The sequence below is a fragment of the Ochotona curzoniae genome, unplaced genomic scaffold, assembly GCF_017591425.1.
Source record: "Ochotona curzoniae isolate NIBS_2020 unplaced genomic scaffold, NIBS_Ocur_1.0 contig_3819, whole genome shotgun sequence".
Lineage (NCBI taxonomy): Eukaryota > Metazoa > Chordata > Mammalia > Lagomorpha > Ochotonidae > Ochotona > Ochotona curzoniae.
The window spans coordinates 25,161,514-25,177,379 of record NW_024466004.1 but is presented as its reverse complement, the minus strand read 5'-3'; the positions used below and the strand labels follow the sequence as shown (position 1 = coordinate 25,177,379).

The 15,866-nt window shown below is 35.0% G+C and overlaps 1 protein-coding gene across 3 annotated transcripts in view; it reads right to left on the bottom strand.

Moving 5' to 3' along the window:
* The window catches only part of ADGRB3 (adhesion G protein-coupled receptor B3), a 687,263-nt gene that overhangs the window by 290,585 nt on the left and 380,812 nt on the right, over positions 1 to 15,866 (bottom strand). For all 3 annotated transcript variants that reach the window (XM_040983603.1, XM_040983604.1, XM_040983605.1), the window contains one exon: positions 5,107 to 5,150. In XM_040983603.1, the coding sequence (XP_040839537.1) occupies positions 5,107 to 5,150 (44 nt within the window). The remainder of the gene's footprint in view (positions 1 to 5,106; positions 5,151 to 15,866) is intronic.

The window sequence follows — 15,866 nt, the reverse complement described above, 5'->3', positions numbered from 1 at the left end:
TTACCTGATCTTTTCCCTCCATTATTAAACACCAAGAAAATCTTTTTTTTTTAATGTTGGTTTTACCAAGCCTAGCTCTATTTGAACAAAGTTAAAACAAAAATAGCAACTGTAGAGGCCAGCCTAGAGGCTTACCAGACTAATCCTCCACCTACCTGTAGGGCCGGCATCCTATAGGGTTGGAGTTCCAGCTACGCTGCTTCTATACTTGTAGTTTAGTGCCTTGCTTATGGCCTGGGAAAGTAGTGAGGGTTAGCCCAAAACTTTGGGCTTCTGCACTGTCAAGAGAGAACTGGAAGAAATTCTTGGCTCTTGGTGTCTGCTTGGCTCACTCCAGCCAGTGTGGCTGTTTTGGGGAGTAAAACAGCAGATGGAAGATTCTCTCTCTTTCCATAAATTTTTTGAAAAAAAAAAAAGAGAAATTTATTTATTTTGATTGGAAAGGCAGATTTACAGAAGAAAGGAGATACTGACAGAAAGATCTTCTGTCAGCTAGTTCATATGAAGTCAGCAGCCAAGAACTTCTTCCCGATCTCCCTTACGGTGCAAGGTCCTAAGCCTTTTGGCCATCCTACTGTTCTCCCAGGCCACAAGCAGGGAGCTGGCTGGGAAGTAGAGTAGCCCTGATACAAGCTAGAACTGATATGTGACTCCAGCACTTACAAGGCAAGGATTTAGTCATTGAGCCCATGGCACTGGCCCGTCTTTGTGTAATTCTTCCAAGTTAAATACATCATTTTTAAAAATAAGGATAATAATGATAATAATAATTGGTTGCTTGGTTATTCCTTGGAGAGGAAAAGTCAGCTATCCAAATAGTAAAGTTTTGAATAGTTGCTTTGACTCCCTAAGATATACCAGATCTTTCTTACGCTGGATAAGATTTGTATTACTCTAATGCATGCATCTGTCAATCATCCAGAGAGTCAAGGCAATGATTAAAAAACCTGTTTACACTAATGTGATGAAGCATAGTTGTTGTGTTTGTTTTATATTTTCCAAGAGTTGTATTATAAATTAAATACAATGGTGACTCCAAATGGAATGACAAAGAGAGAGGAAAATGTGGCTCTGGTTGTCAATAAATGGAGAAAATGAGGGCAAAGGAGAGAAATCATTTTAGCTATTTAACTTTGAGATCAATACTCAGTCAAGAATTAACTAACACTATTCACAATTTTAAAAAATCAATTTGAAATACAGCAATCTAGAAAATTCCATGTTTAAAAGGCTTAGGCTTTCAACCAAAAGTTAGGCAATAAAATCACAAATGTACTAATGTAATGGCTCAGCAGCATTTAAATAATAATTAATAAATTGCAAGAAAAGCTTTGGCAATTACAGCCTTGAAATATTGGCTGAAAACCAATATAATCTTTTTCAAATGCAAAAATATCAGATGAATAACATTACAAAGTTGACAGAGAAAGACTACAGGATGATTTAAAAGGAGAGATTATAAGATTTCCAGGATATGTCGTCACCATACATGATCCAATATTCAAAATCTACAATTAGAGTAGTGTAAAAAATGTTCAACTTATCTATCAATTATTCAAATTATAATTTGGTAGGCAATTTGTAAAAGAAACATTTAAAAAGTAATATCACTGTTATCTCAGCCTATTTTGAAGTAAACACCATTTACATTATGAATTTATCATATGATAAAGCACTTTTGGTATTCTGACAATTAGGGAGTCAAACCAGAATCAAAATCTGATTTTAAATTGCCTAAAACTGTCATGTCAAGTGAAAGTAAAATAAAATGGCTTTGTTTGAAATTATTAGAGGATTACCCTCAGAAATACAATTCATTTGTAATGGAGCCTAGAACTGTTATAAGCTGTGGAATTCTAGGTTTGAATTTATTATCCCTAACAATATTATGCCTATTAAATGCTAAAATATTCACTAACCAATAATAAAAACCAAGATGGTGATAATTCCTCAATAAGAATAATACTTGAAAAATCCACAAACATTCATTGTTGCAAAAAATCAGGCAAGAAATTTGATGGATGCATATTGTGTAAACATACTTAGACAAACTAAGTTCAGTGATGAATAAGAAAGAAAAATGATGCTGACAGACAAAAACAACCAGATGTAAAGAATAAAAGACATGTATGCTGTGAGAGCATACAATGAGGTGTCACAAAGAGCAAGGAAGTTACATCACCAGCTATTAATGCAGATAATCCCAGACAGTGATACATAAATGCATATATATAAACACATATGATGTATCTGTACAATGCATTAGCTACAAGTCATGAAATACAGATAATAAATAAAACACAAAATACGTCTAAGAAATATGTTGACTTGGAAATTGAGGCTGTCAGCTGTTCCATAGAGTGGCCTTGGAGATGTAGGTACGTGTGGAGACCCAAACAGTGATGATACCTTTTACCATAACAGTATATGTTAGTGGTTTATATGTAAAGGATACTTGTTTGTTGCTTTTTGAATTAGCAGTTAATGTGATTTAAAAGGAAGACATGTATTTAGCCTTGTGGTTGACTTCAGTTGTATTTCTGGTATCCCAAATCAGAATGGGGTTAATTCCTGGCTCTGGCTTCTGGTTCCATACATCGTGAGATGTGGTGCTGGTGGCTCAAGAAACAGGGTCCCTGTTACCCATATGAGAGACAACTGAATTATTGAATTCCTGACTTTTGGTTTTTGGGCATTTATGGAGTTGAACCGGTGGTTAAGAATGTGTCTCTGCATGTTCTGACCTCTCAAATAGGTTAAAAAAAGAAGCAAAGAAATAAAAAGTACAGGAACTTACTATACCATTGTTAAAGCACTTCTAATTTCAACTTCCTTGCTGCAGAGTCACTTAAATCAGCTTTTCTTATTTTTCTTTTTTTCTAGATAAAACCAAGTAGCACCACCTCCTTACTTTTTAATTTTTGGGTGAACTAGAGCAACAGTTATTTCACATCAATAAAATTGTTATATATATTAACATCATTAAAATAGAAGAAATAGAAATTAAACTTGTCATAACCTTCATTGTTTTAACATTGACCCAGAAAATCAATTTTGATGATAAAACAACATGGTAAAAAGTGTTATAGTGCTGAAGTTCTGTCACAGAAAGTCTTTTCTTTCAATGCTTTTCAGGTACATCAAGGAGGCATGAACTATACTGATCTCTAGAGATTATCTGCTTTGAAAGCCAATACACTTACTTTCCCTTGCTTAAGAGTTTTCTTCAAGGACAACTTTAAAAATGAATTTTGTAAAGCTACCCATGTTCTTGGTGATGGATCAGAGTCACTGTTATCAGCAGATGTTGGAGAGAGTGGAGTGTGATTGATTCCTAAGGTTAATGCTGACCTCAAATGCCAATAGCTTTGTAAATTAAATTCAACACCTTATACTCCCTGTGAAAGGAAACCATAAGGAGGTATATAACAGTGGAATGTTTCTTTTTGAAGTGTCCTTTTAGTAATCCTAAAGGGTTTTGAAGTAAATAACACTTTCTTTGTGTTGGTCAATGCAGAAATTCATTTTCTCCACAAATGAAAATGAAACTAAGTCAAAGTTGATTTTTATTCACCACGATGTACAAGTAGCTGCAATAGGAGTTAAAATAGCATAGGCTGCTTCATAGATTGGATTTTTGTGGCATTTTATTTCTCTGGCTATGAAACACACTAAATAGCACCTTAGAATATGTTACCAAAGTCTTCTATGACTATTTGTGGAGAGTTGAAAGCTTACAGATATTTTACTGCCATGGATTTTCTGTATCAGAACAGAAGTTAACTGCTTCACTTCTAATCCAGCTCACTGCTAAAGTGCCTGGGAAGGCAGAGATTGACAGTTCAAGTGCTGGAGTCTCTGCTACCAACGTCAGAGACCTGGATGGAATTTCTGGCTTTATGTGACTGAACCCCAGTCACTGCAGCCATTTGGAATAAACCAGCAGTCACAAAATCTCTCTCTCTCCCTATCTTCATGTCCTTTCCCCTGTTCCCCTCTTACTCTGACTCTGTGTCTTTCAAATAAATCAAGAATAAGGATAAAAGATAAAATTGCATTAATAAGATCACCTGGGAAACCTGAAGATCGGATTCTTCGGAACACCAGAATGCATAAGTCAAAAATACATTTAGCGTTACACATATCTCACCCACATAAAAAAACTTGAGGTTTAAATTAGATTAATTCCCTTGGACTGAGCAAATTTCCAGGAGGTTACCTCTTTTTCTAACAATTCTAATGGTATACCTCTCCTAGATTAATGGGAGTAACAACACAAAACCTAAAATACAGATTATGTTTGGGTTGAAGAGCACTGAGAAAATTCTTAGGATATATAGAACACAACAATGGGGCACTCAGACAGGACATCTATTATTTGCTTTGGGTTTCTTCCCACCCCCCACCCCACTATGAAAACAAAGCAGAGTTTTCAACTTATAAAAGTATTTAAAATGCAGGAAATAAAGCCTTAACTATTATTTTTTCCTATTATTTTAGACGGGAGATCTTACAGAAGTGTCTGTGGTATAAAGATTTTTTTTTAATTAGAAATACAAAAATAACTTGCACAAAAATACTTGAAAGGTTTTCTTTCTGAGATTGTATTCTTTTGTCTCAAATAACAAAATACAAAAAAATAAATTTTACTCAGTCTATTCATAACAAAACAATCTGAAAGAAATACATAACTACTGTATCTAACTACAACAGCTTCAAGGTCATGTAAAGTATGCATTGGCTGTATGATCAGAGAGACTGCTACATTATTTTCCTAGGCTAAGCCAAATTATGGAGAAGCTATTGAAATTACTTTTGAGCATTTAGAATACTAAAATATTAGAGCTCTGGAGGAATCCTCATTGAATTCACACTGCAATGTGCATTAAACATGAGATAATGCGATCCTGTCTTGAGACATAACCTGATGACATCATAACACATAGATACATTCATCATGCTGTCCTGCAGATCCAAAATGGAGAATCTTAAGTGTAACTCACATCCCATTGGCTTATATTCTTGTTAACTAGCAGGTGGCTCAAATAATTTAATGTGCTTTTAGTACTTAGCCCAAATTAATGTAAGAAAACATCTGTCACTTACGTTTTTGAGTCATCCCACAACACACAATAGGGATTCAAAGTACCCTAAAAATAAGCAAAGAGAGTTTCAATAAATAGATCTTAAATGTACACAATAATACAGAGGAATATATATGTGATTCAAACAGAATGGTAGGTCTCCTCCTACAATGTGATGCTTGAAAGCTTCTACCTTAATTTGTTTTTCATAAAAATGTTCACTTCCTTTCTTACAGATTTAGTGGTCCATGATGCAAAATTCTGGGAAAACAATACATTTAGTCCTAATGTCACAGCATAACATTTACTTTCATGAGAAATTAATGCAAAGCTATCATATACTGTGATTCCATATTTTGATTCTTTCAGCTTCACATTGGATTCTCTAAAATTTTAACCGTGTTATATTCCTTATAAAGATGAAGATAACTAATATTTAGAATCACAATGAAACATCCTGAATTAGATTAGACACATATACCTCTTCTATATATAGATTCTCTCCTTTTCCTGTAGGATCTTCACTACATAGTTGTATAGACTTGAAGTTCTCATCTGCCACGTTATTTACTTCCTGCTTCATATATTCATAGAGTATTTTGGGAAATCATCCACTGTGAGCCACCTTTGTTGAACACTGTGTTACTACTGCCTGTACAGTTTGAACAATTTAACCGAGAGAGCAAAAGATATATTGGTAGACTCTTCCCAAGCTTGACAGACATGAGTCATATTTGTAGTCTTTTGAGGTATTTTCAAATGATTTTGACATCTCAGACATTCATTATTTCTTCTAAGCTTTGCATCAATACAGAATCAGGAAATAAACACGGTCAACTATGTTCTCATCCAACCAAGTCATTGATAAAAGATCATGCATAAACCAATACACTCAAAGTACATCTCTAAAAGAGGTCACTGGACCCATTCTGTAGGTCAAGACATACTCTTAGTGTCAGGAAGCTGTGACTAGAAACTTAAGCCTCATACTTTTCAATCATTTGATGAGCACTAGAGTAGACTTAGCATTAAAATAATTTTGGAAGTCTAAGCCAGTGTTTTGTGAAGGGTATGTTGCCATTTATAGCCTGGAGTTTCAGAGATGCAGAGAAAAAAATCTTCTATCCACAGTTCACTCCCCAAGTGGCTGCTATGTCCAGAAATGAGCTGATCCAAAGTCAGGAGCCAGAAGCTTCTTCTTAGTCTCCCACATGGATGCATAGTCCCAAGGCACTGGACAACCATTTACTGCTTTCCCAGGTCATAAGCAAGGAGCTAGATTGGAAGTAGAGCAGCCGGGATATGAATCCATATGGAATACTGGTGTGTTCAAGGTAAGGATTTAGCTACTGAGCCATCATATGAGGCCCAATCACTTTCAGTGGTAAATTTGACTACTATTAGTATTAAGGCATCAGAATTATTCTACATTGTATCTTAAACTGTGTATTCACGATATTATTTATCAAGCGTTAATATCTCTAGCATAAACTCCCAGAGGGGGAAAAAACACATACTTCCCTGAAAAAACATAGTCATAGTTCCATAGAACTAAATATGGGACATGCAAGTGCAATTTTTATGTAACAACACATAATTCTAAGTTTACATAAATGTCACTACTCAGAATTTACCAAGTAAGGGACAAATGGCATCAGAGATTTTTATGAAGAAGTGGGCTATCACCCATTTCCTATAGAATCCTTTCATTTGGCTATTCAAGGAATGTAGAAGGAATGTATTAGAAATGATTGCATTCAAATGAGATCTGATCTAATTATATCTGTTATCCCCCAAGAAATGTATGACTTTCTGGTAAACCCTCACCATGGCTAAAATGCTGGGTCATAAAGTTATTCTATACCTATCTACATCTTATTCAATGGATCTCAAAGCACTTTATAGACAACAAATTGTCTTTGGAGCATAATAATGAAGATTATGGGAGTACATATTCAGCGGATATAAAAATGAAGTATAGCTAATCTCAGAGCATCTATATCTAGGTAACTTTCTAACTCAATGAATTTGCCTATGTTGTCTATATAAGCAGTAAGAGAAATTGTCTATAATGTTAATATATCTCCATCATTGTTCATGTTGTATAATACATGTAATGAATATATGTATTCTAATATTTCCATACTATAGAAAAAGAAAACATTATTAGAAAAGAAATATAATAAAAACTTGCTTGAATATGTCTTTCCTTTTTATTCCCCTAAAGAAACCTCAAACAAAAGTATAAAGATGAGAAATATTTTTTCCACTATTGTCCCATGTCTTTGTCAACATCCAGTTTTATCTCTTGCCTTACTTCCTTCTTAAATCTTAGCTACTATGTCATGCTTGTTTGTTCTTATGAACATCTGTTTTTGAAGAAGTTTTGTTTATTTGGGAAGCAAAGACAGGCAGAGAGAGCTTCCATCTCCAAGTTTGGTCACCAAATGCCAATTAACAGTCTGGACTGGTCAGATTTAATCCAGAAACTGAGAACTCAAGCCAAGCCTCCCACTTGGGGGGCAGGATGTCACAACTTGAGCCATTATTACTGACTGCCACGTTTGTATTGGAAAGAAGCTGGACTCAGGCAGCAGAGAAAAATCAAACCTATGTAACTCCATCTAAAGAGGGATATGGATGCTTGATGCCTTAAGTGAAACTTTTACCGGTAGGCTAAATAGCTAGCTGATCCTTTAAAAGTAAAGTACCATCTGTATGAAATCATCATTGATCCCCAAATGCACCACTTATCCCAAATTGCACTATTAATTGTGTGAAGTACAAAATGGACAGGTACCACTCTGTGAGCATTAATTGAATACTAGACAATATGAAGAGAAATAAAAATGTTAATGGAAAATTGGAATTAGGGCAGCTTTAAAGAATTATTCATGTACTAAAGGAGGATGACAGAGAGGGGGACACACATAAAAGCAAACACGTAGAGAGAGGGAGAGAAACAATAAATTCCCCATGGTCTGGTCCATTTCTCAAATGGCTTCAATAATTAGACCAAAGCCAGGAACAAGAAATTCTCTCTGGATCTCCAAGGTGAGTGGTTAGGGTACAAGCCCTTGTTCCATCATCCTATGCTTTCTCACACAGCTGCATAAGAAGCAGATGAACCTGGCCTTGAATTGGCATTCTGTTATGGTATGTTTGCAATAGCAAGCAACAACTTAATTCACTGTGTCACAATCATCTCCAGAACAACTTGATGAAAAAAAAAGTCAAAATAATACATTTTCCATAAATATGAAGATTTCCATGCTGAAGTCAGTAAATTGCAATACTTGAAATTAAGATAAACACTGCAGAAATAAATTAGAGAATCTTATAACCTCTACAGACTAGTCACTTGAAGCATAAGTGAAATGAACCACTTAACTCGAAAACCAGTGATGAATGAATTCTAAACATCTAAAACAAAGGCTAAAACTTTGTGCTGCAAAACTACTTATAAATATTTGGCATGATTTTCAGATATTTTTTCTTAAATAGATTTGGTCTCAACATGTGCTATGAGGGATTTACAGAAATTCAATAATAGGAAATCATGAACCCAGATCAAAGCAGCAAGAAAAATACAATGACAAGAACAACAGGAAAATAAGTAAGCTGTGAATGAATCCATAGAATTTCATTTAGAAATGTGTTAAACTAAGAGAATAAAAATCATCAGGTAAATGAGACAGATGAGCTAAAAAGATTAATATGCCAAGCTGTCATTATAACTGGCATTTAAAGTATTAAAGATGTATATATTTGAAAACTTTTGAGATTGTTACGCTATTCTTGAAAAATACATTTTTTTTGGCAGAAAGTAAAAAAACACATCCAAAAAAAAAGAACCCTCTCATAAAAATAACACCATCATAAACCTGCCTCTTTGACTTTATTCAAAATAGCACAGAGGAACACGAGTTAGATATTTCTACTCATTCATTTTGAAGAAAATGCTTCAAGTATGAACGTCCTAAGCACCTCAGAAGCTCCACATACAATTATCAAGTATATTTCCTATTTTCATCTTCCTTGTTTCACCATCAATAATATGCTCTACAAAATAATAGAATGTATCATGAGCTTCACCCACAAATGTATATAGGTGGAATTTCCTTTCCCTTTGGTTTGCATAACTTTTGATTTTGTATTTTTTTTTAAAAAAGATGATTTGTACATCCTTTCTAACATTACTCTAAACAATTCAATGAAGACATTCAAAATTAAATTCATTTTTCTTCTGTAACTCCCTTCTAAATAATTTTCCTAAAGAATAATTTCATCCAACTATGACAAATCATTCTCACAAAGTAGGAAGTCTGAAGAAATAAACAGAAAGATGGTCAAAACATGTTCATCTATTCCTTTACTAATTGGGGCAAAAATCATTTAGGTAACAGTTTCATTAGAGTGTCTTTGGAGACACTGTAATAATATAAGGCTGAGCCGAACAAACCCTTTCCCCCACAAACTTCACAACAGTGAAAAGGGCACAAAATAGTAAGTAAATGCACAATATGAGAGGTCTTCAAAGGGTTGGTGCAATAGCTCTCTGTTTTTATTTAAACTTGAAGGCTCAGAGCTCATGTATCAGATTTCACTTCCCTGTGGATGTAATGAAAGAAAGTAAAAAAGCTGCTAAGGTCAGAAAGAAGGGCAGTGACTTCATCCTCTTTTAACATTTCCATTGCTCTGAGTCAGATATCACAGGAGGATTCTTTGTACCAAGTTGTCCAGCAACTTGGACATTGACTTTTTGGTTGCTCAGAATCCATAGTCTATGAAAGTGCAGTTCACCCAAGATAGCTGAAAAAAAAAAAGGTAACTAAACAACGGGAAAACATCTGGTGAGCATGCTTCTCCAAACCTTTTGTCAAAGTCTGGTCTGTTCTATGCCATGCATTCTAGCATTTTCAATGGTAAAAGAAAAGATACGTGTATTAATCTTAGTTTCTTGAGAGTACAGCTATCATAAATCTGATGATCAGGATACTCTTTAGCACAAATACGTGTTGTTATATATTTATGGCTGCACAGAGATTCTACAGAGAGCACTGCATTGAGAATCAGTTAAACCAAAGGGATAGAAAAGAAGAATTGGATTAGGTAATACAAAATGCAATCAGATACAAGAGAGTCATCTGTTTGAATTCACCACTCAAAGTTGTGGAATCAATCCAGATGTCCATGACTGGACATGACTGGGTAAAGAAAATTTGGCTTATATACATTCTAGAATACTACACATCCATAAAAAGAATGAAGTCCTGTCTTTTGTGACAAAACAGATGCAATTAGAAACCAATACACTTAGTGAAATAAGCCAGTCCCAAAAGGACAAATGTCAAGTTTTCCTTGATCTGTGGTAACTAATAAGCAGAGTACAAAAAAATCTGCATGAGTGAGACTGGTATTTGGAGCTTTGTTTATTATTTGAAACATTTGTTTATATTCTTGAGAAACAATGCTTTTTCCGCTATTTGCTATTTGATGAGTTCTTTACCTAATGGACTTTTAAGCCTTTGATTATGAAGGTAACTGGAACTATGTTATTGTAAAAAATAAAAATATATATGTATATATATATAATATATTTATTTATTTATTCAAGGATAGAGTAGGGATGTTGGGAACACAGTTGTGAGGGAGTAGGATAGGACTACCACTATGTTGTTAAATATGTGATATGAAATACATGAAATTTGTTCACCTTACTTAACTAAAACAACTACAAAAAAAATCTTTTTTTAAAGAAAGGTAGCATCTTGTCTTACCAGGATAAAGGCTCAGAGTTCATGTATCAGAGTTCAGGATATTCAGAATAAGTATCATCTGTGTCACATAGGTCTTCTCAGGAAGTTGTCAGCTACTTAATTGGAACACAAGGAAACAGCACCTACTCTAGGTAATTTTATGTTATATAGTAATTTTGAATCCCTTATTAACCAAATGAAACTATTTTATAAGTGTAATTTGAACTTACTTCAGTGCACTTTATTTTCTGATGAGACCATGCTCCAACATAACAAAAGTGGGAGTTTATGCCTCTGGCTTTGTCCTGGTCCAGCCTGGGCTGTTGTAGCCATATCGGCAGTGGACCAGTGCATATGTAAAATCTCTGTCTCTGCATCTCATTGTAAGTCTGACTTTGAAATTAAAAAACAAAAACAATAGAGTCTATTTATTCCCTGATATTACCAGAGGGGGGAAAGTGTGCTGATTGCTCACTGACTTTCACTGAATAAATTATTAGTATTGTGGTATATCTAATTCAAAACAGCACCATCATTAATTAATTTTGTAGTGTTTCAATATAAGGTGTATTGGTTTTCAATTGCTACTGTAACAAATCAACATAGACACAGAAACACACACATAGAACAAATGTGTTTTCTCAATATCCACAGGATAGCAATTCAGTGAGTTCCGCAGAGTGGGTTTCACAAGGTGGAAATCAGAGTGCTGTTGAGGAGACTGAGCTGCTAGCAGCAATACCTGGGGATGAATCACCTTACAATTCCATGCAGCCGCAGAACTGAGATGGAGATCTTTGGTTCCTGGTTGGAGCCTAGGGGTTGTTTGCAGCTTTTGAGGCCACTTGCATCCCTGAACTTACATCTTCACTCATCTTTAGATAGTGACACAGGTTGAGTGCTTACACTGCATCTTTTTTGATCAACTCAGATAATACAGCATAATTTTCCTCTCAAAAATTCTTACTCTTAGTCACGTCACGCAAGTTCCCCCTCTAATATTAATACCTAGGTCTCCTTTGATGTATAATCATACCAAAGCCCTTTTGGAATGTGACAGCATATTCACATATTCTGGGGCTTATTGTGGAAGAATATTATTCTACCCACCACACAGGAAGTAGTAAGAACCTACAGCCCTCAGGTCAAACCTGGTTGACAACCACTTTGGTAAAAGAAGTTTTACTGGTATAGAGATACATCTATCTGTTAATGTATTACCTGTGTTTGCTAACACTTGGTAACAACATAGTTCAGTGGAAGTGAAAGAAGCCTCTGTGGACCCCATACCTAAAATATCTACTTTCTGATTATTTATGGGATAAGTTTGCAGACTCTTGATCCAACAGTAGCACAGTTATTTAAAAATCTTCTTGAAAAATATCAGTTAAATACTGTGAATAAAAAAATAGTCTGGATTTAAAATGTGAGAAACACACTTATTCAAGTTTAGGAATTTACAATATAACCAAGAAACAACTGTAGCTGGAGAACAATCTCTATCTCAATTTCAACTGTTGGCACAGTCATCAATCTCTAGTTATCATTTTGAGAGTTTCTCACAAAAATTTCTAAAAGCTCCAAGCAGTCAAAACACCAGAAATCTTTTCTAAATTAATGAAAGCTAAGCTAGAAAAACAATTTTAGGAATAAAGGGATACAAATACTCCTTGTTAACATATACAGACACGTACACTGGACATTTTATAGCCCTGCCAAATGTTTAACACTTTAGGTCATGCTCCCTTGATACTCAAGAAAATATCCCCTGATGAATGTGATCTCTCTGCATTGTTTCTTATGTGTCCCTATTTATAGCAAGCACATATTCCTATATTAAAGTATTCCACTATGATTTGAACTGTGATTTAAAAAGGCTGTGGTTCATGATTAATTTTAGTTTGTATGCATAAATCACATTTCTTAATTTGATAGCAAGTGAAAACAGAAAACCCACAAGCTCAAATTCCCATGGACTCTTTTGTACTTTTGACCAATCCAGAGACTAAAACTGCACTTGATAGGATTTTATCAACTTTGAAAGATTGCAGGTGCTCCTTACATTAGAATTGTTCCCAGAGGATAAAATTAGAAAAAAAAACCCCACAAATTTATATTGCTGGCCACGTCGCTTTTTATCCAGTGGTGGAGAAGCAATCCATCTTCCCATTCTAAATGGAAGCCACAGGAAGACTTTTATTTGAGAGAATAATGCATTTTCAGACTTGCAAAAAGTTGACAGAAAACATGAGATAAATAAACGTAGTTTTAAAATTTTTAACTTCTCTTTAAGTACGGATACTACGCACCATGAAAAGTCACCGAAGGTTCAAAACTGTCAGACTCAAAAACTGCTAACAGTAGGTATGTGTATGTGTACATATATGTTTGTGTAGACACACAGATTTGCTTGAACTGATTTAGTTCTCAACAATATTTCCACTAAAATTATTAACTCTGTAAGTATTACACTATCTAACACTTTGGTAAGTATACATCACAATCTGAAGAAACCAAAAATAATAAAATGTAAAATTCAATTACTGGAAAAAAGCAAACTGTTATTATTCACAGCAAATAACGACTATGGCTAAGCAGTAAAGACCACAAACTCTCGGCTGTTCAGAACATGACAATGAAGACATGAACTTGAAACGTGGGACTAAATATAGTGTACAACTCACTAATGAGCCAGGAGCTGTTTCAATTTGCAATTGGCTTTGCTAAATACAATTTTGAATTGCAAGGCTGCACATTCTATTACCTATTCCAATCAGTTCCCATGGGCCTTATTATTTTTAACATGTTGTAACTGCTATTTGTAAAAAAGCTTCCTGAAAGACCATATTTCATTTAGAAAATTTTATCGAGCTTTTCCCTAGACTCACTATAACTTCTAATTTTCAGTCTTTTTCTTCACGTGGCATAAAAACAGATGTAATTTCATTATTATTCTTTTCTGAGCTCAGAAAACTACAGCAGATATAAGAAAACAGGTGAAAGAAGACATGTTTCCATATAAAGGATATCCTATATCTAAAATATTTCTATTTATAAAATAATAACAAATACACATATATGAAACAAGTGCATGAATATATAAAAAGCTTCAGCTTATTCCTTTGAAAAAATACTTATTTAATTATTTTAAAATCAGGGTTACAGAGAGAGAAAGAGGAAAAAAAACAGAGATATTCTACCCAGTGACTTACTCCCCAAGTGGTCACCACAGCTTGGGCAGTACCAGGTTAAATAAATGACCCAAGTCTTCCACACAGGTTGCAGGAACCCAAATACTTGGGCTATCCTCTTCTGCTTTTTTTGGGCCACTATGAGACAGCTGGATTGGAAGTGGAACAGCTGGAACACCAATCAGGGCTCATATGGGATGGCAGTATCTTAGGCAGTGGCTGTACTTGATGTGTTGTACTGCTCACTTTTGATTTTTGCTCATCCCTATAAATTTAAGAGTTAATTACTCACAATCCATATTTTCTTAACATTTTCACTTAAACTGCTACACATCATAAAAGGCTTTTAAAATATTGCATCGGTGAAAATACAGTCATATCAACATAGAGAACTTATCTTTTTGGCCGATAACAAATATTGCAATATTTGGGACAGCTATTTCATGTTGCAATTAAGATGTCAATACGGCAGGCTGGTATTTTGACATAGCTGATGAATTCACCCCCTGTGATGCTGATGTCTGTAGGGTTGAGATTTATATCACAGCCATTTCACTGCTAATCCTGGCTACTAATGCCCAGGGAAAAGTTTGCAGAGGGTAGCTGCCAACTTCACACAAGCCTGGATAACACTTTTGGTTCCTTACTTTGGCATGACTCTCTTGGCTGGTGTGACCACTTGGGGAATGAATGAATGAAACAGCAGATGAAAGATCTTACACCTCTCTGTCTCTCCCTTTCTCTCTATAATTCTGATTTTAAATAAATCAACTAATCAAAAAAAAGAGATGATGGATGGGATACCCCAATCCCATATCCATGTGCCTGGCTCACCTTCCAATTCCCACTTTCTGCTAATACACACTTGCAGAGCAGGTGGAAACGAGAGTTGGGTCTGTGCCATCCATGTGAGAAACGTGAGCTGGTATATCAGAAATTAAGAACACAGTAGAGCAAATTACAAGTACAGTGGAAAGTCTCCAAAATAGAATGAAGCAAGCAGAAGAAAAAATCTCAGAATTGGAAGATATATCCTGTCACCAGAGGGAAACAAACAAAAAGCTGGAAGCAGAGCTGGATCAGGCCAAAAAAAGTATTCAAGAATTGAAAGACACTATTAAGAGGCCAAATATAAGAGTGCTGGGAGTCCCAGAAGGTGCAGAAAGAGAAGCTGAGTTTGCAAATGTATTTAATGAAATAATCAAGGAAAATTTCCCTAATCTGGAGAAAGAATTGGGAAACAAGATCCAGGAGGGACACAGAACTCCCAACAGGCTTGATCAAAAGCGATCTTCACCAAGACACATGATCATCAAGCCCTCTTCAATTGAACATAAGGAAAAGATCCTTAAATGTGCACGAGAAAAAAATCAATTGACATATAAAGGAATGCCAATTAAGCTCACAGGAGACCTCTCACAGGAAACTCTACAGGCAAGAAGAGAATGGAGTGACATATTCCAGATTCTAAAAGAAAAAAATTGTCGGCCTAGGATAGCATATCCAGCAAAGCTTTCTTTCATCTTTGAAAATGAAATAAAATTCTTCCGCAGTAAAGAAAAGCTAAAAGAATTTGCCTCTTCCAAACCTGCCCTACAAATGATACTTCAAGATGTTCTCTTGACAGAGAAGAGGAATAACACCTACCAAAACCAAAGGCAAATGGGAAGAACATCCCAGTAAAAGGACAACAGAAGACTAAATCAATGAACAACCCATTCCTAAAATGATTCTGAATGTAAATGGCTTAAGCTTAATTAAACATCATAGATTAGTAGACTGGATTAAGAAACAAAATCCATCTGTCTATTGTCTGGAGGAGACACACTCCA